Source organism: Chaetura pelagica, unplaced genomic scaffold (assembly GCF_000747805.2).
Source record: "Chaetura pelagica isolate M959 unplaced genomic scaffold, ChaPel_1.0 scaffold69, whole genome shotgun sequence".
Lineage (NCBI taxonomy): Eukaryota > Metazoa > Chordata > Aves > Apodiformes > Apodidae > Chaetura > Chaetura pelagica.
Window position 1 is genome coordinate 8,071,436 of NW_009970724.1, and position 21,520 is coordinate 8,092,955.

The 21,520-nt window shown below is 33.7% G+C and overlaps 1 protein-coding gene across 1 annotated transcript in view; it reads right to left on the reverse strand.

Annotated features, from left to right (window-relative positions):
- Nucleotides 1–21,106, reverse strand: part of HFM1 (HFM1, ATP-dependent DNA helicase homolog (S. cerevisiae)) — a 33,946-nt gene extending 12,840 nt beyond the window's left edge. Inside the window, exons 1-23 of the mRNA XM_010006748.1 lie at nucleotides 21,042–21,106; nucleotides 20,529–20,650; nucleotides 19,060–19,381; nucleotides 18,033–18,298; nucleotides 16,572–16,619; nucleotides 14,718–14,788; nucleotides 12,494–12,626; nucleotides 10,993–11,144; nucleotides 10,708–10,785; nucleotides 10,408–10,569; nucleotides 9,766–9,966; nucleotides 9,593–9,681; nucleotides 8,829–8,872; nucleotides 8,636–8,737; nucleotides 7,083–7,228; nucleotides 5,294–5,388; nucleotides 4,441–4,574; nucleotides 3,478–3,525; nucleotides 1,962–2,042; nucleotides 1,418–1,509; nucleotides 480–586; nucleotides 344–391; nucleotides 37–134 (exon numbers count right to left, since the gene is read on the reverse strand). Coding sequence (XP_010005050.1) covers nucleotides 37–134; nucleotides 344–391; nucleotides 480–586; nucleotides 1,418–1,509; nucleotides 1,962–2,042; nucleotides 3,478–3,525; nucleotides 4,441–4,574; nucleotides 5,294–5,388; nucleotides 7,083–7,228; nucleotides 8,636–8,737; nucleotides 8,829–8,872; nucleotides 9,593–9,681; nucleotides 9,766–9,966; nucleotides 10,408–10,569; nucleotides 10,708–10,785; nucleotides 10,993–11,144; nucleotides 12,494–12,626; nucleotides 14,718–14,788; nucleotides 16,572–16,619; nucleotides 18,033–18,298; nucleotides 19,060–19,381; nucleotides 20,529–20,650; nucleotides 21,042–21,106 — 2,704 coding nt within the window. The remainder of the gene's footprint in view (nucleotides 1–36; nucleotides 135–343; nucleotides 392–479; nucleotides 587–1,417; nucleotides 1,510–1,961; nucleotides 2,043–3,477; nucleotides 3,526–4,440; nucleotides 4,575–5,293; nucleotides 5,389–7,082; nucleotides 7,229–8,635; nucleotides 8,738–8,828; nucleotides 8,873–9,592; nucleotides 9,682–9,765; nucleotides 9,967–10,407; nucleotides 10,570–10,707; nucleotides 10,786–10,992; nucleotides 11,145–12,493; nucleotides 12,627–14,717; nucleotides 14,789–16,571; nucleotides 16,620–18,032; nucleotides 18,299–19,059; nucleotides 19,382–20,528; nucleotides 20,651–21,041) is intronic.
- Nucleotides 21,107–21,520: the final 414 nt, after the last annotated feature.

Here is a 21,520-nt window from a genome sequence, read left to right on the forward strand (position 1 = left end):
TATTATTAACAAAAAAAGGATTAAATGTTACCATACATCTAGTAACTCTTAAGCCATTTCTAAATATTCTGCCAGTATCTTGTGTCAAAGTAAAGTCTTGAACAGGAATGCATCCCAGCTGAGCCTGAATAAGACTGGGAAAAAATATTTGTATATAAGCTGTACTGTAAGCAAAGTATAGCAACATAAAAGTTTCTACTGGAAAACAAAAGGAAATTCAGAATAGAAACAATGAGATGCAAAATCTAGCCTTCTATAAAAAGACAAAAAATTTAGCAGGGACTTCAACAGCCATAAAATGACAAGTTTTCAATAAAAAGTAATTACACAATATAATATTTACCAGTTTATTTTCATTTCTCGTGTTTTTATCTTCCCCTCCATTGGAAACCTATGCATGAAAAGATACATGTTTTCTGCTATCTATTTCATTTATTGCTAAGAAGATACTTTCTTTTTTCAACATTTTTTTTTTGTACCTGATAGTTATTTTGTCTTTATCTTTATTCAAAGTGTTCAGTATTTTCTTCTCATTCGTTCTTAACTTGACATCCAGAAACTCTGCACAGCTGGAGATCATTGTAATCTGTAACAATTTAACCTTTGTTTTTCTTTGCAATTTTTTCTAGAATTTCTTCCAACTTTTTTTTTTAAGTTCCAATTTTTTTTTTCTTAACACTATGACCATGAAAAGATGGTCACTTGGTTCTTTCTAATACTGACCAACCAACATTTATTATATAATACCCTTTATAGCAAGATGGAAGGGGAAGATTTTTCTTTCAATTTTCAGATTACCAATCCACTTGAAATTATGCAAAATCAACCACATTGCTAACACTTTATGCCATACAAAGCAAATTTAAATAGTTTTTGCTATCTGTTATGTATTTAACTTTCTTCATTCTTTAGTAACAAAAATAGACATATGAGAACAGGGATTCCATTTTTTCATGGCCAATCTGTTCTACCATAGTATTTTAATGGAAACAAAAAGTGACATAACAGTAGCAATACAAACCTGTTATCTGAGAGAGGAAAATTATTTAAAACAGAAAGACAATAACATTCCTTTGAAAGTAAAAGTTACTCTCCAGGCAGCTGATTTTTGTAATAAAAGATAACTGCCAAATCACAAAACAACACAATGCTTTAACACATAAACAGAACAGCTTCAGCAACTTTTTATCTTCATAAGCAAGGTCAGTGAGGGAAGAAAGAGTTGGAAATTATAACATCTCAGAATACAAAGCCTCAAAAAATACCCCACAAGGAAGTTTAGATGTATTCTCTAAAACTTCATAATTTATATGAATAAAACCTGAGCTCTTTAAAAGAAATAAAAACTTTTGCTTATCTTTGATTCTATTTAAAATCTATTGAACATATGTAAATTTTCTTTAAAAGGTTTCATTACCAATTCATGTAAAGTCTCTGTTCCCTTAATTGTGAAAAATTGTTTCACTGTATCAAATGCAATATAATACCATGCCATTAATCTTCCAGTCTCTGTAAAAGAAGAATATACCTTAAAATTAATAAGTCAAGTCTTTTTAGTATATTTTTTTTAAGTAACGACATTGAATTAATTTTCTCCGTACAGGGCTTTATGAGATTTACCACTAGTGTCTCAGTATGTTATTGCCCCCAGCTGTCTGATGGATAGTACTGACCCCATCACAGAGTGGCAGACCAGTTATGTTCTATAATGTTCTCCAACGCAATCATGTCCTATAATTTTGCCCTAATCTGCAACAAAATCTTCAATATTAAGAAAATTAAATTCCATGATTTATTGAAGAAATGCTCATATATTCTAGTCAAACAACGTCTCAGATTCTACTCTCTCCTACAGTTGTGTACTCGTATTAATGGATCACAAGAATAGTTGTGACCCTTTGTAGTTCATAACTGTCTCAACAACACTTCTGAAAACTAGCTTATTTTTTAAAAAGTGTTACCTGTTGGTTTGAAATTATTTGCTTGATCCATCCTGATCAAATCAAAAGATGATAAGTCATTTAAGTTCTTCAAACACAGTTCTGTTGAAAATTTGAAAATACATGGCTTTTTAGTATGCACAGAAAACTTCTCTATGTACAAACCAGAAACATCTTATCAAATTGCAATGAATGTATACCCAACTAATTCCACTGAATTCAAGTAGAGGTTTTAGAATATGATCTTACTTCTACTAAAGCTGTTGGTTAATGCATGGGGAAAGCTCACTCAAAGTTATTTGATAGAGGATAACCAAAAATACCAAAACCAAAAGAGCAAAAATAGCAAAGTAAAAGAAACTAGATGCATGGAACGCAGGCTGCCATATTCAATTCTGAATGACAGAACAGAGCCCACAGTATTTATACAAAAGATCTCCACTACAGTGTTAACACTTAAATAGTTGAAATTTCAAATATCCACAGGTATTTATGACTCCTTAATCAGAAATTTTCATACTGCATCAGGTGCATTTGTATTTAGTCAAGAATCTGTATGAGGATGACCAAAGTTTCTTGTTTTCCTTCCTTTCAAAAGCGAGGTAATTAAAAAGCAAAAATTACATTAATACAATGTTCAGAAGAGCAATTACTTAATTATATATTTGCATTCTCTCATTTTTTTGCTATTGTATTATGCATTTGCTATATTATTCAAATGCAAATTTAAAAACTAAATTTGGAACTAAAATAGCAAAATAACTCCGAAAAGGATCTACTGAATCCTTGCATCTGAGGTGTGACTGATATTGCATCCAATGCTTAATGCACAGAAATCTCAGAAAGGCTTTAAGTCTTCCCGTGATGCCCCTAAGCAAAACAAATAATTAAATCCATAAGGGCCAAATTTCAGGTAACAAGCAAACTGCTCTAGAATGTTCATCTCCAATGCAAAATGTCATGGCCAGAGAGTGGAACTCTCAGTCCTTTTTCAGATTATTAATGCATTTTTGAATGATCAAAGAAAAAAAAAAATCTCCACCTGTGCTTTATTATTGCTGCCTCACATGCTATAATCATACAATTTGAAACTGCTTCTGAACAAGGTGAAGATGCTAATATTTTACATATTTTGTTTTCAGGCCAAAATTAATGATGAAGATGACAATTTCTGAAAAGGGCCTTTTTGAAAGTATAGCAACATAAATTAATAACAGCAAATGAGATCAATCAAAGGAGTATAAGAAGAATGCCAAGTAATCAAAATTAAAGTGCTCTGCTCCATTTTTATGAATATGCATATGAAGATGAGGTAAGCAGAGGCATTTTTTTCCTTCTATACAAGAAAAACTTTTCCACCAGTCAGAATCTACTGATTGTGCTTCAAAAGTATTAATTAAATACAATCACTAGCACAACATGGCAAACTACATTTGTTCTTTGAATTGATCTATTGAAATTAATGGAGATATATAATAAATGTGGATGAGCCTGCCCTAAAATCTAACATTTTACTGAAAAAACAAAAGCCACTTACCTCGTAATTTTGCTTCAATTCCAATTTTATCCAATCCAGATGAAAAACCTTCATGAAAAGACAAAAGGCATCTTAATCTAATACAATTATATACTTCCTCCTCAATGTCATTACCCATGAAAACCGATTTGCTGATTTTTGGGAGCAAGACAAATACCCCAAATTAAGAAATTTGTAAATATTTACTATATTGGGAACAAATCAAAAGCCTGACATACTGTAAGTATCTAAGTATCAGTAAGTGGCTGTACAAAGCTAAAAGCTGCCAGCATTCCCCTATGGAAAATATCAGACTCCTAAAAATTTTCAGGAATGTCAGTGAGGAACTTTACATGTAGAGTTTTCCTATTTCAGAATACAGGAAGCCACTTAAATTGTAATATCCACTCAAATACTTGAGTACTATGTTCCAGTCCCATATATAAACCTGTGAAAAAAACAACCTGTCTCCAACAAGTACTTAATTATTTCAAAATCTGGTGGAGAGCAAGTGGCCAGAAACAAAGATATGGGCTGGGCTGGGGACCGAGAGGCTGTTCTGGATAAGACAAACCAGCATTAAGACTATTGAAATATTGTTTGATACAAACTATTAAATATTAGACAAATGTGGGGTTTTTTTGTAGCAACAGCAATGTCCCTTTCAGTGCTGAAAGGGACATTATAACTTGATAGAGCATTAATATATGGTCCAATGTACTAAGACAAAAATAAATAGATTATTACGAAGCTGCAAATAGGTTCTTTATGATTTAAAAATGTTATACTATGCTGAAATTCCTGTTACTTATGTTAAACCATCTGAAACTTGTTCCTAAAAACGTTACAGGCCATATTAAACATCATGTTTTTAATCCCTTATGAAATAATAGCCCATAAGAAAACAAAAGAAACATAAATATTGATCTAACACATCTCAGTGTCATAATTTAAATAAATTAAAAACAAAAAAACCCAACAAACCATAATGAGTTGGATTTTTTAAAGATCTAATGTACAAGAATGTTGATCGTATCCATTCCAAAGCTACAGTGACATCTGTGACAGTATGAAGTACTATTTCTGCATTTAAGTGCTCAACAAGATGCTTGTGCAAACTAGAAAAAAAGAAAAAAAAGAAAAAAGGTAAGTACATATAGCAACTAGTAGTAGAAAGAGTGCTAAAGCTATTTTTTGGGGATAAAACCAAACCAACCCCAAAAAAACCCTCCCATAAACCCACAACAATTTTCTGTTCAGTTGGGATTTTTTGAGTTTTTTGATTTAATGTCCAGCAAGCAAAAAAACCTCTGTCAACTGTGAAGTTTCACAGTTTGAAACCAAAGCTACATACATTTAAAAGCTACAGCACAGCATTGATATTTTGAATATATGTGAGAAATTAAACCTTAACAAAATCAGCTGAGCAAAATTTTCTGGTTTATCCTTCATTGTCATAACTTTCCTATATATTTGTCTTGATATTGTGTTCACATCAAGTGACTTCTGCAGACTGGTATTTTCCAGACTCTAATCTAAAAATTCAGAGTCATGATCTGGGTTCAATTCTTGCTTTTTATATCTGCAATATGTTTATTCTGTTTCCAGCAAGAATCTACAACTATTTTTTAAATTAAATTTAAGATGTTCTAAAGATGTTTTTACCTGACAAAGCAGAGGCTATTAACTTCTGAATAGCTTGATTTTCCTTTATTTTTTTTAAAGTATGTTCTAATTAGACAAAAAACTCACACCCAAACCCACCTGAAAAATAATTCTGTAGAAACTTGAAACCATTGTCACCTTCTATACAGTCTTATAAAAAATACTTAGTTACCTGCTCTCTATTATATCAGCACCATTTAACATCTGTATATACTTCTCCTTTGTCCTCCAACGAGTCATAATAACTGCTGTAGCTGTAGTGTCAAACTAAAAAAACAAAACAAAAACTGGTCTCTAGCTCTTAGCAAAAAAAATTCCAAGTGAAATGTGCATCACATATCTGTTGAAACCACTAAAACTGTTTTCTTAAAATGCTTGTTGAAATGGCTGTTGGATGCCAAGGCCTCTCTAACTTAAAAACAAGTTCTAACTCATTTGGGCAGCAAGCAGAACTCAGGATTCCAGCCACTGTTGGAAGGCACCAGCCTATATGTGCTAATGTACATGTAACAGACATGTCAAGAAACACCACAAACATCAAGTGTTGTCGACCTTCTTACAAGGTCCACACACCTCAGGAAAGGATTCCTGCTCACAGCTATGCAAAATAATTTACTGGCATGTATTCTCATTAGGAATTCCCAAACATTAGAAAGCCTTGAATAAACAGTCAAGCCATCTGTAGTATTTTCTATCATCTACTCTCAAACCACCTCATTTAGACTATTTTGTTTTGTAATAGAAAAAAATACTGTTAAGACTGATTAATTGTGAATATCCGAAAAAATTTTTTTACTGTGAGAGTGACAGAGCACTGGAACAGGCTGCCCAGGGAGGTTGTGGAGTCTCCTTCACTGGAGACATTCAAAACCCACCTGGATGCGTTCCTGTGTGATGTGCTCTAGGTGACCCTGCTCTGGCAGGGGGGTTGGACTAGATGATCTTTCGAGGTCCCTTCCAGCCCCTAAGATTCTATGATTCTATGATAATTGTTATTTGCATGAGAAGTTTCCTGACTTTTGCTTTTTTTAGATCAGTGTATATAACATGGAAAGGCAGATCTCGATAAATATTACAGTTCTTTACTTAGTTACAGTGGCTTAGGATTCTAAGTCACAACTTTAAAAATCTGACTGCATTACAATCTCTATCAAAAAAACCCCAATCAATCAGTTAAGAAAGTTACAAATATCAGAACTTCCATGCTAATTTATATTCTAGGGCCAGATAAAATATGGTTCTGTATACAACATACCACAGTGGCTAATGCAAGCAGCACCTGTAGACACATGTGAGTAACATCCCATATTAGCTTTTATCTGTATTTCTAAAAATCAGAAGACTTAAAAGTGGATGATTTAACACAAATTATTCAGAGACTTTAAAGAGGTATAATTAAAATAATAATTTTTAAACCCTCTCTACTCCTTCCATTTTACAATCAAAGCAATGTCTAAACACTTTCTAAAACACAGCATTCTTGGCATCAGCAATCTCTTGTGGAAGCAAAATGCATTTGAGCTTTCTGAAGGCAATGTTTCTGACCCTCCACACCTCTACTCCACTTCTAAGTTAATTAGATGTTTTCTTGTTCTGATGGTATGACAACAAAAGCACATTGCTCTCTATACTATTCAATATTCCAGATTTTTTATTATGCAATTTAGAAATTTAGAGCCAGCTTCATACTTTTTCTCTGTTCTCCACTCTTTCTGTAACTCAAATGTAACCTTTAGATGTTTTTCCACAGCAAGGTGAAGCTGTGCTTTTTAGTGGGCAACACAAAAGCAAACAGATTTCTCTCAATTAAAAAGCTGCTCAGGAGTAATTTAACTATTATTAACAACCCTTTAAAAACCAAATGCTGCAGGAAAACCGTTGACATTGTAGTTTCTTTGCCAAGAACAGATTCTACTGATCGACCTATAGATAGCATCAATATAAACACAGCATTAACTTACTTGGGGCCTTCCTGCTCTCCCAATCATTTGCAGGATATCAGTTTCACTGTACTCTTGGAACACTCCTCCAACATAGTGCATTGTGGATTTTATAATCACCAGATGTGCAGGTAGATTGACTCCCATAGCTAAGGTGCTAGTAGTAACTACATCAGATTAAAGTATATGGATTGCAAGATGAACACCATTGAAATGTCTGGCAGATATTAAACAAGCAGCAAATAAGTGACTAACTCTTGATTCCTAAGAGCATTTATTTTCTAGTCAAGTCAGAGGGTGTACTGCATCACAAAGAATTAGACACAGGTTACAGGCATGTACCTGCATCACAATTTCTATGTATCTGATACTCAGTTTTCATTTTCTATCAAGTAATCTTTCACAAATTATATTCCAGATATTTTTATGTGAACATTCCTTAGCATTTAGAGATAATCCAGAATCCAATCCATCTTCAGTATAACACATTCACTGAAGAAATATTACTTATGTTTATTTACAGATAGATACTTGAATACATCCATGAGTTTCATCCAACTTTGCAGTGACCACTATCTTTAAGGTAACTGTTTTTTAAGTCATCAGTCATTAGCATTGTTTATATCCATGATACCAGACCAGAATCATCACCAATACTGTCACAGTACTTTACTAATATACTTTCACATGAAAAACACCAGTCAAGTTTGTGGCAAATTATCTCACATTCATGTTTTGCAATTCACTTTCTCTAACAAATATATTATGTAGCAGGAATTGAACATGGAAAGCCATCTATAAAGGCCAACTAATATAACTATTTCACTAGGAACGCAAATTATTAATTCATTTTCCAAATATTTTTTGAAACAAACTAATATTAGTTGTCTAATCACAGTAAGGGTGTCTACCTTAAATTTTCATACTGAGCCATAACCATCGTACAGAAAATAAAAAAAACATGAATCTTTTAGTGTTGTACATGAACAACAAAGACAGTTCTCCATAAGATCTGAAACATTTTTACTGAAAAAGCAAGCTTGGATGAGATAATTCTGTCTCAAACACATAAATTCTCATTTCAGTTACCAGCAGATGGAGTATTTCTTAGGAACCTCCCCATTAGTTAAAACAGCTTGTGTGCAAGTTTGAAAATAGTATCCTGCCCATCTAAGAAGCATAACTATAGAAGACTGCCTTCAAGGAAGCTACTGCTGTAAAGCACACAAAGAAAACATCACATCAACTCTGAGCAAAGACACACTAGCAGAAATTTCCACCTCAACAGGATGGTTCAGTGGTATGAAAAGGAAATGGACATGGCCAGACCTACATATACATGTGAGGAAGGATGACCTCTGTGTACAATGAAAAGATAAAGTTTATGGTCTTTTATAACAGTGTGTGTGAATATTCATGGGGTAAAGGTGCACATGAAACACAGAGGCACCTTTACCTGAATTTCATTAAGCAATTCCAGAGGTTAAAAAAAGTATAGAATCATAAAATTTTATCACTTCCAAAGTGCCATGTTCTCTGTATACACTTTGGCTTTCAAAGTTAAATTTACTTACATAGTACTGGTATGTCTCCTACAGTAAAAGCTCCTTCAATTATTTTTCTGTCAGATACCTCCATACCCGCATGATGATAAGCCACACCATACATTAAAAGATCTGATAATGAAATAATTATATCTGTCATTTGACTGAGTTTACTCAAGCAAATATTCATTCACAGAGCAAAGACGTAGGAGGTTATACTTACCTCTCAGTTTGGAATCCCTCAATGAATTTGCAGACTTCTGTAATCTATGCAACACATACAAAAAAAGAATACTTCAAAATCACAAAACTGATTAACCAAGATAAATCTTGTTTAAAATTTTTATCAAAATGTTTAAAATATTTGGATATTTTCAACCAGCACCTTTCCCATCTTCACAAAGGGAACAAATACACTCTGGGGCAGCTATTGCAGCCTTTCCAACCTCATCACCTTTCCCAACTCATGACCTACAATCTAGATATGTTGTTCACACAAGGCAAAGATGACCATATTTGAGGTCCAAAAATCAGGAAGTAGCTTCTGCAGCTGCCATGACTAACCAACCCTGAAGTAAATGATAATTAATACAAGTCAGAGCTGTATTTATTAAAGGTACCAGATCATGCAAAGACTTCTTATGGCTTAACTGAGAACCTGAGTAAGACCACATCCAATTCAAATACTCATATGCTTAATCTTTACACTACAAGGCCTTATTAAGTCTTTAGGAATTAACATTTTACATGTTTAAAAATGAGTTTTTTAGAGACAACTTAACATTTGTGAAAACTACCTTAAAAATCTAAGAAGCAAATAAAACTTCCCAAGGAGAGTGTCAATTTACCAAAAGGAATGTCAGCTGTGATTATGAGTTTTTTACAGACACTCCTCTGCTAGAAACTGTATTCTCAACAGTTTTCTTCACAGATGTCACAGAATGACTAAAACACAAACACTTATTAACAACTCACATATAAAAATACCTTTGTTTCTGTTCTATACTCAGTAGAAATTTAGCATCTTTTGCAAGAACAGAAGCAGCCTGTTGTACTCCTTTTCTTGTGGCACAAAACTATTAATAAGAAAAGATTATTTTTGAATCAACACTTTAAAGAAAGAAACTATTTCAAATACGAGATTAAAAAAGTTGTTGTACCACAAGTGCTGGTTTTTGTTCTGAGTATGTTTGTATAATACTAGCTATCTTGTAGTTAAGAGTTAAGTCAAACTTGAATTCTGTCTGACTGTCACTGAAAGGAAAACCAAGAACAATTTTGCGTAGCTTCACTGGTCGTTGGTCCTCGTCTATTTTCAGACATACAGCAGGCATCTTACTATCTGAAAGCCACTCTGCAATCTTTAAAATAGAAGAAATAGAATGGAAATTATAAGCTTCTGCTTTTAATCATACTCTGCTCTGATTGCATCATACAGTAATTAACTTAGCTTTTGTCACATGTAAACTATTAAGATATTTTATATTTTTTTTATCATTAAAATCACAGATGTAGTTCTGCTTTATACAAGAACAATATAATTCGGACTGAAATCTCAAGCCTGTTATTAACTGCGCTTAGAGATAAAAATTACAAACAGAAATTCAAACTTGAAGCATGTCCATAGCTGGCTGATAGTTGCATATGGTTGCAGGTCATTTGTTACGTTAACATCAACCTCACAGCCATCTTAAGCTGACAGTTTAAAACCAACAATTTTTATATAAATCTGAATTTATAATTCCAGTAAATTTTATAAACTACAACTACATTAATTAAAACAGTTAAAATGTAACTCTTACATCTTCAGTATTTGGGATTGTTGCAGAAACAGCTACAAATCTCAAGGGGGGAACAGTGTCATGATTCTCTAACAGGCGCGAAAAAGAAGACTGAACAGTCTTCATCCGACTGACCACAACTTCTAGTGTTGCACCACGGCTTTCATCCTTTATAACATGCACCTATGAGAATTTTAAAAGATTTGATATATGTATCTCCAGTTACAATCTATACATTTGTTAAATAAATGTTACACATTTAAAGTTTCCTTTTATCTGAAAGAACCAAAAATAGTGCATATAAAACATTGATTTTCTTACCTCATCAATGAGGAAAAGTCGTACAAGCTGGACTATAGAGTTGTCTCTCCACCTTCTAGTCATGCTATCCCACTTTTCCTAGGAGCAAAAACCCAACACAACAAAACAGGAACAGAAGTTGAATGACGTTTTAAAGGCCAACATATGCCAGACGTACAGACAAGCATAAGGATCATAAAACTACTACTTAATACACAAAAAAGAGCAGTCCTAGTAGCATACAATTAGCAGACTACTGCTGTCTGCTTATTCTAGGCTTTTGTAACAACTGGGATTGAAACTTACAGGTGTAGTGATAATAATATCAGCGTGATGTATTTCAAATAAATCATCCATCACTGTATCTCCCGTCAGTTCCTTGCAGGTGAGTCCTATAGGTCCAAATTTTTCTTTCCAATCATCAAAACGCTGACTGCATAAAGCCTTTATTGGAGCCACTAAAAAGATCACAAAAATAATTAGTTATATCAGGAAAACCAAATCACCAACTATATTGCTAAAGATGCTAAAGGCATACATTTTTAAGATGTCTTGAATTTAATTTCCCTAATTTTCAGCTTTGCTCCCATAACCATAACATTTGTAACTGGTATTATTATCCTTATTACCCTATTCCATGTGCACAGGTCAATGTTGAGCTTTGAGCCCCAGTTCTTCCCTATCTGCAATCAGAAACAGAATTCTTTAATTAAGGCTATTTATGCCCTCTCTTGATCTTGATTTCTCCTAAATTCCACGTGGAAACAATTGCTCAGCTGTCAAAGATTTTCTCACAGATGGAATAAACCACAGGAAATATGTTTTCTAATGTAATATTATACAAGTACCAACCATTTTCTCATCCAGAATGATTTGACAACACTGTATTCAGAGAAAAAAGGGGTTAAAAATGAGAAACCATCCATGAGCAAGAGACAGAAAAACAGATCAAAATTTATTTAAACCAAATACACACTTAAGCATACCAAGAAACTAACACATCAGGTAGCATCTAACACAGCATGTTGCAGTTCTGATGCTGGTCCTTGTTAACAGACTCTTAAAACAATCTATTTCTTAATTATTTTTTTTTTTACAAGGACTGATACTAGCAACATGTGTAAGTCTACGTTGGATGGGTAATCTATATGGAAAATGCAGTTATTCAAGTGAAAGAAGGGATCTACACATGATTTGAAAATAACAGTAGTAAAATACAACTTGTAGTGATTACATTTTAGGACAGTTAGAGCCATATCAACAATTTCTACATATCAGCTGACAAGTGAACCCTAAGACTAAGAGATTTAATGAACCAGCTTCTGCTTCAGAAAAAAGTGTAAAATCTCATAGGTGTATCAGTGGCCTACAAAGCAGAGGAAATCACTAGCTTCAGAAAACTGATTAAACTACCAGCAAGTAACTCACAGAACTGCAAAAATAATAATATTTCACTATGCAAGATACAAGATACTAGTAATTGATCCTAGAACATCCATCACTAGTCCTCAGCATGTGTTAAAGCTATTGGGAAACTACTGGGAAACAACTACTGCAACCTAATGAACATATATCTTGGGCCACTGCTGAACACTACAATTACACAGTGGTAAATACTAATAAGAGTTACAGTTATCACAAATAAACAAATCCTAAAAGAAACAACTTTTTAAAGAATGAAGTAGGTCAGAATTTCTTAATGTATTAAGTCTCAATATTATTAAAGCACTCACTCCAGATCTCCACATTTACGGAATGACATTTTCTAGTGCTGTCACCAAAATGTTTAAAGCTGCATAATACTTACTGTAAACAACTTTAATATTTAACCAAGGCAGTGGGGCTTCCATGAGTAATCTGGTAATAGCTAGCTCAAACATTACAGTTTTTCCTGAGCCAGTCGGAGCACAAATCACAAAATTCCTATCTGTATAAAGAAGCTAGGAAAGAATTGTAAAGTAGTAAATACAACTCAGTTATGCACTCTACTTATTCATACATTCCAGAAACATTGTCTAGGGGAGAATGACACAGAGAAATTACTATTATACTGATATATGTATTCCTCTAAAAAAAGTTTTATTAGATGCAAACTTTAAGCTACAGCAAAAAAAATTAATATCTGCTGCACACCTGCCATGGAAACATAGATGAGATCGTTCATCTAAGGTTATTATGTAATGAAGCCTACCATTCTGTGACAAACACTAACACAATGTCTACCCTTAGATGATATTAATAAAGAATCACTGCCAATGTCCCACTGCAGACAAACACAGGGTCATCAGAAAGAGGTACCTTCTGCTTAAATTCTAAGTGCAATTTTATTTCCTTCTGTAATTCAATCTGCGTTCAAAATTCCAACATGGTTGAATATATGTACATTTAAAATAATGTTTTCAATAATTAAAGTAGGTTTAAGACTATGCTTCCTTCCTCCTCCCACCCCACATTCCATCCTCTGCCATCTTAGAAGCCAGATATGTCCATGTTAGGTTCCCTCATTTTCCTCTGACCAGGTTGACTCCACCTTCTGCCTCTGGAGTGTCACTCACCCACACTCCCTGGATGCAGCATGCTCTGTGCAGTCTCATTGCAATCCTTCCCACCCAATTCCTCAGAGATTCTACTATTCTCATTCTTCTTTCCTGTCCTTCTAGCTGTTAATGCTCTAAAACTATGACTATAAAAAAAAACTATGACATTCTATGACTGTTAGGAGACCACAAGGATGAACAGAAATCCCTAATGCTTTATTTATAAATAACTGCAGCAATGACTAACACTGACAGTACTGAACAGCTACAGGAATTACCTGTGTTCTTAATCTACCATTCCTGGTTTTCCAATGTTCACAAAAATGCAATCTGTATGTCTGTTTTTTTCCCCCCTGATTTTGGTTAAATAACCCTTTCTAACATTCACTGTGAATCAACTAGAGAGATTCTACTAAGTAGAATGCTTACAACTCATTTATTGGATCCAGAGAGTTGCTACCAAGTTGAATTTTTCATGCTTAACCAAAAAACCAAAGAAACAAGACCACAGTCTTTTTAATATGCCAATTTCTCTTCATTTTTAACCACAAGTCATGTCTTACACATGAGTGATAAGCAAACCTTGTCCTTCCTGATACCTTCCAAGGAAGTTTGTATTTTGGAATATGTAAAAATATATATATATTAAGAATAAAACAAAACTACTGCCACAAGAACTCTGGGTTTGCAACTTCTATGAAAGTGAATATTGATTACAGCTGCATTTTTCTATAGTTCCAGTTCCAAAGAGTCACATATGATAATTTTACAGGACAATATGATATATAACTCTGATCAGAAGATAAAAACAAATTTGGAAGTAAAGAAAAATACTGCAAATCTATGCATAAAACTAAAAATGTAAGAGAAAAAGCAAAATTACAGCTTCCCATATAACTTAAAGACAGGATTATTCTGCTCATATTAACATCATTCTTAAGGTCTTCTCTTTGTAAAACCTTACTTAGTGGCCAAGAAATACAAACAAAAATATTTGCAACATTTGCTTAGAAATGTTTGTGAATTACACTGGCATTTCTCTAGACTCGAATAAAATTTTCAAATACTCTGTTGAAGACCCTTATAGAACCTGTATCTCTTGCCTATAATAAAATCTTTCTCAAATTGGTTATTTTCAAAGTAAATTTTGGGTTTTAATGGAAGTGCACAGCTGATAAAAAGTGCACGGACAAACATCACTTCTCCAAAAAAACAACCTTCTCTAAAGTTCTGCTTTTCTTTATCTTCCTGTGAAAATAATTCAAAAACATTACTAACCTGTATGCATACATATATAACTCATATATTCATATAAATGTATTTAAAACTGAGAAAAAAATTTAACAATTCTTCTGGCTAAGCACAACGCTGCTACACTGTTCCACGACGATATATTATTGTTTTCAAAGGCCTTGTAAGTTCTGAGTATTAAAGTATCATTTACATTTATCTACAAAGTACTATTTGCAGCTGCAGCTAATGTTTCATACTTACATCATCCAAAGCTTTAGACTGTGCATAGTTAAAATACGGGAACTCCTTAAAAATACTTCTAAATTGGGTTGCTTGATAGCATTAAGGAATTGAAAACAATTGACTGAAAATTACAATTATTTTCTTAGAACTGTAAATGCATCTCCTTCTTGTAATTTAAATGGAAACTTAAAACACATGCAGCCCTTTTTCACTGAAAGAGGCTTGTAAAAAGTATCAAAAAGTAACATACTAAATGATTTAGTTGTTTTATTTAGATTCTTGGTGTGCCATATATTCCACTTTACAAAAAACCCCCACTACTTATTCGAGAGGTCTCAGGATTATACCAATTATCAAGAACCTCCTCCCTGGCATAGGTTTTATGGAATGGCATACAATTATGGAATATAAAACTGCAAGGGCCAAAAGCTTTATTCTACATTTCAAACCAGATTCAAGAGCAAGCAGTGCACTGCTCTTAGCATTTCTAAAGTGTCAATAGTCACACTGTATTTGTGAAATAACATACATTAATCAGTAAAATCTAGTGGGAGGTGTCCCTGCCCATGCAGGGGGGTTGGAATTAGATGGTCTTTAAGGTCCTTCCAACTCAAATCATTCTATGATTCAATGATTTTATGTCCAGTCCTAACAGCAGCAAAGAAATTAATGTACAATTTCTTACTTCTGACAGTGGTTTTAAAGATTTTTTCAACTACTAATATTTGTGTATTCTTCAGACAACAATATTCTTATCTGAAATATGAGTAAGAGGAAAGAGAATATTGTTACATCACAATTCCAAATAAGTGGGCTGATCCTTGTCTGGACTTGAATTTAAGCTGCACAAGCAGACTAGCTGTAACCATCTGATGAAGCTGAGGATGCACACACAGACACAACACTAACAATAACAATGAACTGCTGAGGCTTCAGATTGATGTGACATTAAAAGATAAATGAAAAGGAGTAAAACAAAAAAACAACTGTATCAAAACATTTAAAAAAGGGTAAAGGTAAAAAAAATTAGTTTGTTTTTTTTTAAGACTTCTCTAAAATTCCGTGAGTGATCTGTTTAAAAAATGCAGAACATTTGACTATCTGCAATGCTTAACATCAGAACTAAGTCCTTATTAATTTTGGAAATTATGACACTTCTTAAAGCTATTCACATGAATTTAAGTTACCTAAATGTAGACAATTCCTCTTTCTGGTATTTAACCTATCATTTGATAGGTAAATAGAAGCAAAATATTGAAAAGACAATGTAAGAAATAAAAGTACCACTGACAGATATAGATGGAAGTTAATTATGTTATGGGTTCAAGGCAGGGCCAAGAAGAAGGAACATTTTTGTAAAATCTGCTTAAATAATGGAAATATACTATATGCACACTACTACACAAATACAGACCTATAAGGAATATATGAAATTTATTTTCTCCTGAGAAAATGGGACAAAAAGATTCAGTTTTCCTAATGAGCCTAAATAATAATTCACTTCACCTTCATTTAAAGTGTATGGGGATATTTGTGCATAAGGTATCTCATATGAAATATGGCCTGAAATACATAGTATGCAAACTAAAAAAATTACGTTTTAAAAGTAAACAGTTTTGAGCATAAAATTTGAATGTTTGAGATAAGAATAAATTCACTAAGCAAAAAATGAACTATAAGTTGTCCTACTGTCACTCTAGTTTTGGAAGCCCAAGAGCTAAACAACTATTTGTCATTTGATTCTCCACATTACTAATCAAAACTATTGCAGTGTAATGCATGAGTTCCTATTGCTAAAAACCAAACACTATAATTTTGTAAGTGCAAAAACACTGTAATAAAATCAGAAAATCAGAGCAAATACAAGGATACGTATTTCTGTAACAGCCCTCAAAACCTCCAATTTTCTTCCTGTAGTTCCTAAAGAAATAAACCAGTAAATTTATAAAACCAGATTTGACTTAAATGAATGTGGAAAGTATCTTCTTGACCCCACGCTATGTATATAACAAGGTCCAAGTGATACAGAAGGAGCTGATAGGATAGTACCGGGAGATCACAAACTCATCATTTGAAAGGAACATCTTGGTGGCCCTTTGCTTAACTCAATGCAGCTTAAGGGTGTCTTGCTTGTACCAGAAGCTCAAAACTTGATGCACTGTCTAGATGTGGTCTCAAAAGTGCCAGGAGAAAGGGTATAATCACTTCCCTCAAGTGTCTGTTCCTGTTAACAAAGCCCAGGATGCCTTCTTCACTTCTGAAGAACACTGCTTACTCACATTCAGCACACTGTTTGCCAGACCCCAAGCTCTTTTTTGCAGAGCTATACCCAGCCAGTCCCTCCCAGGGGTTCTTCTTCTCTGGGGCAGCGCTTTGCATTCATCCCTGCTGCATTTCATGAGATCCCTGGCATCCCCCTCCTCCAAAGCAGACCCCTGCAGTACTCCATTTGTGGCAGGCATGTGAGCAGAATGGGATGCATTAGCCCTCTGAGCCTGACCACCCAAATATTCATCTATGCCACTCATTCCTATGTTCTAACTTGGATACAAAACGTTGTGGAAGAGTGTTTCTCAACCATTCTATGAAAAGCCTTGCTGAGTAAATGACATCCACTGCTCAGATCTAGTCACCGTTGCTCAGAAGGCAATCAGAATTCCACCCCTGATGAGTCTCCAAATCCCATCCTAAGCCACAGCTCTGTCTACAATTTTCTGCTATACTTATTTGCCTGCTCTGTATTTCTGTAGCAGTTAGCCAGGTACACAAGGTATATTCCAAAGAATGAGTCCCTGTTCCAAAAAGCTTAAAAGTTAGAAGTGAACTATACATATTTAAAAAACAAAAATAATTTTGAAACCAAAAATTTAATAATTTCATCCAATTTTTCACCACCTGCCTCAATTTTCCAGATTTTTCCTTTTTAAAATCTATTTGTACAATGTTACAAGGAGGAACCACATCACAAACATTCCATTTTTAATTTCTGGAAATGAAGATGAGACTATTGACCACAGGAAGGGATGAGGCTGTTCTTTTTAAAATTATTTAGGGAACTGATTTGAAGTGGCATTTTCAAAAAGATCTATGTGATTTGGTACTTTTGAAAATGTGACTCTTCTTCATAAATTGTTTACCCATCTTATACTAAACAATCCAATGAACTTCCATAGAACTGCAGTATCTTCTTTCAAATTTAGCCAATTATCTCATCCTGAGCTGGAGAGAAAATGTTCTTCACTCTACCTCAGATCATGGATATAATAATCATTACTATTATATACCAAAGGCAGACAGTGGACTATTTTTCTTGAACAGAGTAATAATAATTACCTGTCATATCCAGAATCTCAGAAGCATTAGAAAATGATTTCACTCTAATTCTGTTTTTAGATGCAATGTCTCCATCATTTATCCTATGCAGAGTAAAATCTGAGTCTTCAGTTACTAGAGCATGATGATTATTTCTCCATAAACCTTCTTTTCTCACTTCTTTCATGTTTTTACTTGTATTTAAGTAAGTATCAATATCTTTCACATCCATAAAACTATCTTTAAATTCTGTATTGTTATACATAGAACCAGATGTTTTAAATAAGCTGCAAAAGATCCAGGATTTTAATTAGTTTGTTATAATGTTATACAGTTTCTCTAATATTTGAAAAATATGCACGTATGTATTGGAAGTAGAACTAACAAATTGCAATCATAAGAAAAGTTTGTATCTAATTTTATTTGATCTGACACTCTTCTGTCTGAAGAAGACTACTTTCAAGGTACATTTTAACTTTAATTCCAGCAAGAACATGAAAGAATAAACTGCCTGTCCAGGTGGGCTCTGAACCCCAATAGCAGATCAACTGTCTGTCTCCGCATAATTAAAAACAAGAGACATACAGGTTCTGAGGAATGAGAAGAGCTGGGCACAGAAGAGAAGTTTATGTCTAAGACTTCTGCTCCCAGGCAGTACTGAAATCATGTTGAGAAGTGCCCTAGGTATTCCCAGCTAGCTGACCTCTGCTCTGAATAGGAAGCGGCCTTAGCCTTCTTGCTCATTATCATGCAGATAAAAATCCCAAAATGGTGTTTTGGAAAACCTTAGTTACTTAATTTATTTAAAATTAAAGAATCAGGTCTCCTCCTTACTCTTCTCATAAAAAAGACTGAGGTCAGGACATATTTAACTACAGTACTAAAATATTGCTAAAAAACCCCAACTTTTTTTCCTTATTGAAGTGTCTGGAGCCCTGCCAAAGTACCTTCAATTGAAGGATCCAAAACTTTGCATTTAACAAATGTATCTAAAACAGTAATATGATTCTGACAGTTGATAAATTATCAGAATTTACATGACATGTACCTTTTTCTTAACGTTGAATGGGCACTCTCATCATCACTGTCTTCTGGAAGATTACTTAATATTTTATTTTGTGAAAAATTAGCACCAGGTTCCTGAAAAAACCCTATTCCTGTTTTAGATTTATCTTGGTCAGAAGAGAGAAAAAATGAAACCATCTTCAGACTTTCATGCGGAAAACTAATGTTCTCTCTTTCTCTTACACTCAATTGGAGCACATCTTTTTCAGAGGTTATGCCAAAATGTACAGGTGCTGGTGATTTATCATTTACTTCCTTGGTGTTACTCTTACTTTGTTGTATAAACTGTTGGTGCCTTCTCCCTCCTACAAAACGAATAAAGCATTATTTCTATTAACATTCATATTCCTATTCATAGTAATTGCATTTAGCATCCTCCACAGAAGAAGGCAAATTCACATATATTACATGAACTGCATGTTCATGTAACATGCATTGCAACATCAAAATTCATAATGAAGTCAGCAAGTGTCTGGTTTCATAATAATCATGGTTAATTATCACATTTGGCTGGATTATTTTTCAGTAGGATCAGCATCCTGATCTGGCTAACCATACAGTACTGCTGTCAGCAAAAGGAAGTGAAGAGCAGAAATAAGAATTGAATGCAACAGTTCTATTTCACAGCTTAGTAATTTCAGTGTTACCCTTAAAATTACAGTGGCCTGTTTGTGATTTAACCCCAAAAGTTCTAATTCTACCAACACCTGAAACCTTATTTGAATTAGTAATTCTTAATGCAATTGCTCTTGCATAAAGTAGAAAAACCTTTCTGTCTTAACAATATGATTCCTAAATACAGACTATAATAAATCACCACAGCAGCTAAAAAAATGCATAAATCTAGTTGACAGAGATAAAACAACCAAATTACTTAAAATAAATTTCCTTTAGGTGATCCTGAATGTCTAGATTGAAGGAATATTCCACTTAGCAATCAATGGCCAGACTCAAATTAGGCTTCCTGAATGGCAATTTGAAAAAGCCCCAAAAGGGAAGAAAAAAGTTAGGCTCATATAAACTCTCTGCTCTCTGGATGGGAGGTCATCAGATCCATGTGTTGCTGCTTCCCACATGTTAGGATGCTTGATGGAACAATGTGGAATACCTGAAATTTTGATCATACTTCTTACATTGCCCACATCTGCACAGTAAACTTGTGGCCTGTGTATGTCCAGAGAGGACTGGTAATACTCTAAATACATGCAAGACCATCATTCTTAACTAAAATGTATTCCTTGTCTATATTTGCATACCTAGAATATTTCATATTTCACAGCACTGAGACAGAGAGGAGGAATTATCTGTCAGCTAATTATTTGTTAAGCCATTAAAAATGAATGTCAGGTATTATGGTTTAGTAGGAATTAAGTTAGTTTTACAGTTGGACTCGATATTAAAGGCTTTTTTCCAACCTAAATGATTCTGTGATTTTATTCTATGATATTTTACCCATGTTAGTGCAGGCTGTGTCTTTTTCCAGTTCCCTCTGTAACTCCTCTGCAGATGGAACTTCAGCAATAGCTGGAGCAGGTGCAATACAACAAATCTTAGGCTCTTCATTTTTTAGATACCTATTTTTACACACAAATATAAAGTAAAAGCATTCTTTAGGCACCCTCTACAACATCTACCTCAAAATCACTATTCATAAATAACCTACTGTTTCTCCCACTAAAAAAAAAAAAACTTATTATTTTTGTAATTTTTTAAATCACAGAAAACCGAAGAGGAAAAACTTCTGCTAATCTGTATTTCTTATAGCGCTAACATACACCTGCATCACTCAAACTTCAGTGTGCTTGGAATAACATTTCAAAGTAAGGGCTATGAACCTGGAAATTTCTAGTCCATTTCAACTGGCAGGCACGAAAGGGAGTTACCAAAAAAAATTTTGGTGTAAAATGATTCAGAGTATGAAAAAATTTGGAAAATTAATATATACACTTATGAATAATGATTTACCTTCGACTTGTATCTGGTCTTTCATAAAATAAATTATCCAGTGAAAAGTCTGCAGAGCTGAACATTTTTACATCTAAAGTGAAGTCTCTTAATCTGCAAAAGGCAGCACAAGGAACTGTGAAACTGTAATTACTAGAATTGAACCTGCATAAGCAATAGAAACATATTAGTTATAAGTGCCATTGCTTAATTTCTAGATTTTTTTCCTTTAGAGCTCTTGCCTGCATCCTTCATTCTTCTTTAAAAACAGAATCTCTCTCCTAATAAAATATGGTTCCTATTACTTATGACCAAAAAATCCTGTAGGACTGCACTTTAAACAAGCTTAAGCTACCATAACATGTCAGGAGGGAAAACATCAGCAAGAGTGAATATTTGGGTAAAGTTTATGTAAAATTATTTAATTTCTAAGAATAATGCTAAGATTCTTCTATACAACTGCAGAATATATACTTTTTCTCATATTGTTTCTATTCTGA